Raw genomic sequence first — 1,471 nt, forward strand, 5'->3', positions numbered from 1 at the left:
TGGCGGGGGGGGGGGTGCAGCCTAACCCCAGCTGCTGCAAGCGGTCCACAGAGGGGCGCCTCCTGCCTGCCGCCCCGTCCCACCGGGACGTTTGCGAGAGGACTCCTCCCACCTCACCGAGAAACTGTCTCCACAGGTTGGTTCCTGTACACTCTGGGCCAGAGAGCCAACATAGGAGGCTTACGGGAGCCCTGGTATGTGGTGGACAAGGATGGTGCCAAGGGCGATGTGCTCGTGGTGAGTCGGCGGGAGGAGACGAGGCCGGGCTGGGCAGAGCCCACGAAGCTGAGCAGGCGGGGTGGGGGCTCTGCAGGGCCTCCAAGATTGGCGCCGCTACCAAAGGTTTTGTGTAAGGTACTTGATAGCTCTTCTTGTATGCCCATCACGCTGGTCGTCATCACGTCAGTCCCTGTAAGTAGATGTCACTCCTCTGATTGTACCCAGCGGACAGACCCAAAGCTGAAGTAGCGTGCGGAAGGCCTCGTGGACGTGGGGTGGGCAGTGCCCAGGATGGGCCTGCTCACGAGGGGCCCCAGCGAGTTGCTGTTGAGCAGACAAGGACAGAGCTGGGGCCAGCCCAGGCCACCTGCTGTAGCTCTGGGACCTGGGACTTTAGCGGGACCTGGGCACATTTTTGGAGAAGGCCACGGCAACCCACTCCAGTACTCTTACCTGAAAAGTCCCATGGACGGAGGAGCTTGGTAGGTTGCAGTCCATGGGGTCGCGAAGAGTTGGACATGACTGAGCCACTTAGCGATTTAGCAGCTTAGCAGGGGACATTTTTAGTGTCACAGCATTGAGGCGGGCAACAGGTCCTGCTGGTGTGTAGCGGGTGAAGCCCGGGGCCCTGTCCCCTGCGGAATGATCCAGTCCCAGTCTCGGCAGGGCTGGAGGTGAGCAGCCTGGCTGAGCGCACGCTGTTCTTAGACCGGGTGGAGGGCCAGTGACCCTGCCCACCGTGGCCGGGACATCTCCTCCCAGGAGAGCCCTGGTGCAGAAGTCTGAACGGCGATTCTGATTGCATTGAGTTAAAGTGACTTTCGTGTGATGTTTAGCAGTGTCTTTCGCTTTGGGAAAGGCTGGTTCCTGTGTGGGTGTCCTTGTCTCCTTAGAGCCTGAGGGCACTGGACTTGATGTTCTCGGTCCTGCCTTGAGGGGGCTGCTGGGTGCTAGGAGGCCAGGGTGTGTGGAGGCCCCAGGAGCCTATTCCCAGCCACGTGGTGTTTGGTGGGATCCCTGTGGGAATGTGGCTGGCCCGGGTGTCCGGGCGCTGGACAGGCAGAGTGTGGCGGGGTCGAGAGGAGTGAGGCTGTGAGTGGACCGCGTGCTCCTCTGCTGCTTGCCGAGGGCGCGTGGCGAGTGGCTTTCCCTCTGCACTCATCTGCACAGGCTTAGGGAGGCTCCAGGGACACACGCGCGCGAGTGTCCACGGGGCAGCGTGGTTTTCAGTGCGTGTTCGCTGCTACAGTCG

General features: G+C 61.7%; 1 protein-coding gene across 4 annotated transcripts in view; it reads left to right on the forward strand.

Moving 5' to 3' along the window:
- TRMU (tRNA 5-methylaminomethyl-2-thiouridylate methyltransferase) overlaps positions 1–1,471 on the forward strand; it is a 15,600-nt gene that overhangs the window by 12,253 nt on the left and 1,876 nt on the right. For all 4 annotated transcript variants that reach the window (XM_010859560.1, XM_010859552.1, XM_010859567.1 and 1 more), the window contains one exon: positions 137–237. In XM_010859560.1, coding sequence (XP_010857862.1) covers positions 137–237 — 101 coding nt within the window. The remainder of the gene's footprint in view (positions 1–136; positions 238–1,471) is intronic.

This window comes from Bison bison, unplaced genomic scaffold, assembly GCF_000754665.1.
Source record: "Bison bison bison isolate TAMUID 2011002044 unplaced genomic scaffold, Bison_UMD1.0 scf7180017856539, whole genome shotgun sequence".
In the NCBI taxonomy this organism is placed as follows: domain Eukaryota; kingdom Metazoa; phylum Chordata; class Mammalia; order Artiodactyla; family Bovidae; genus Bison; species Bison bison.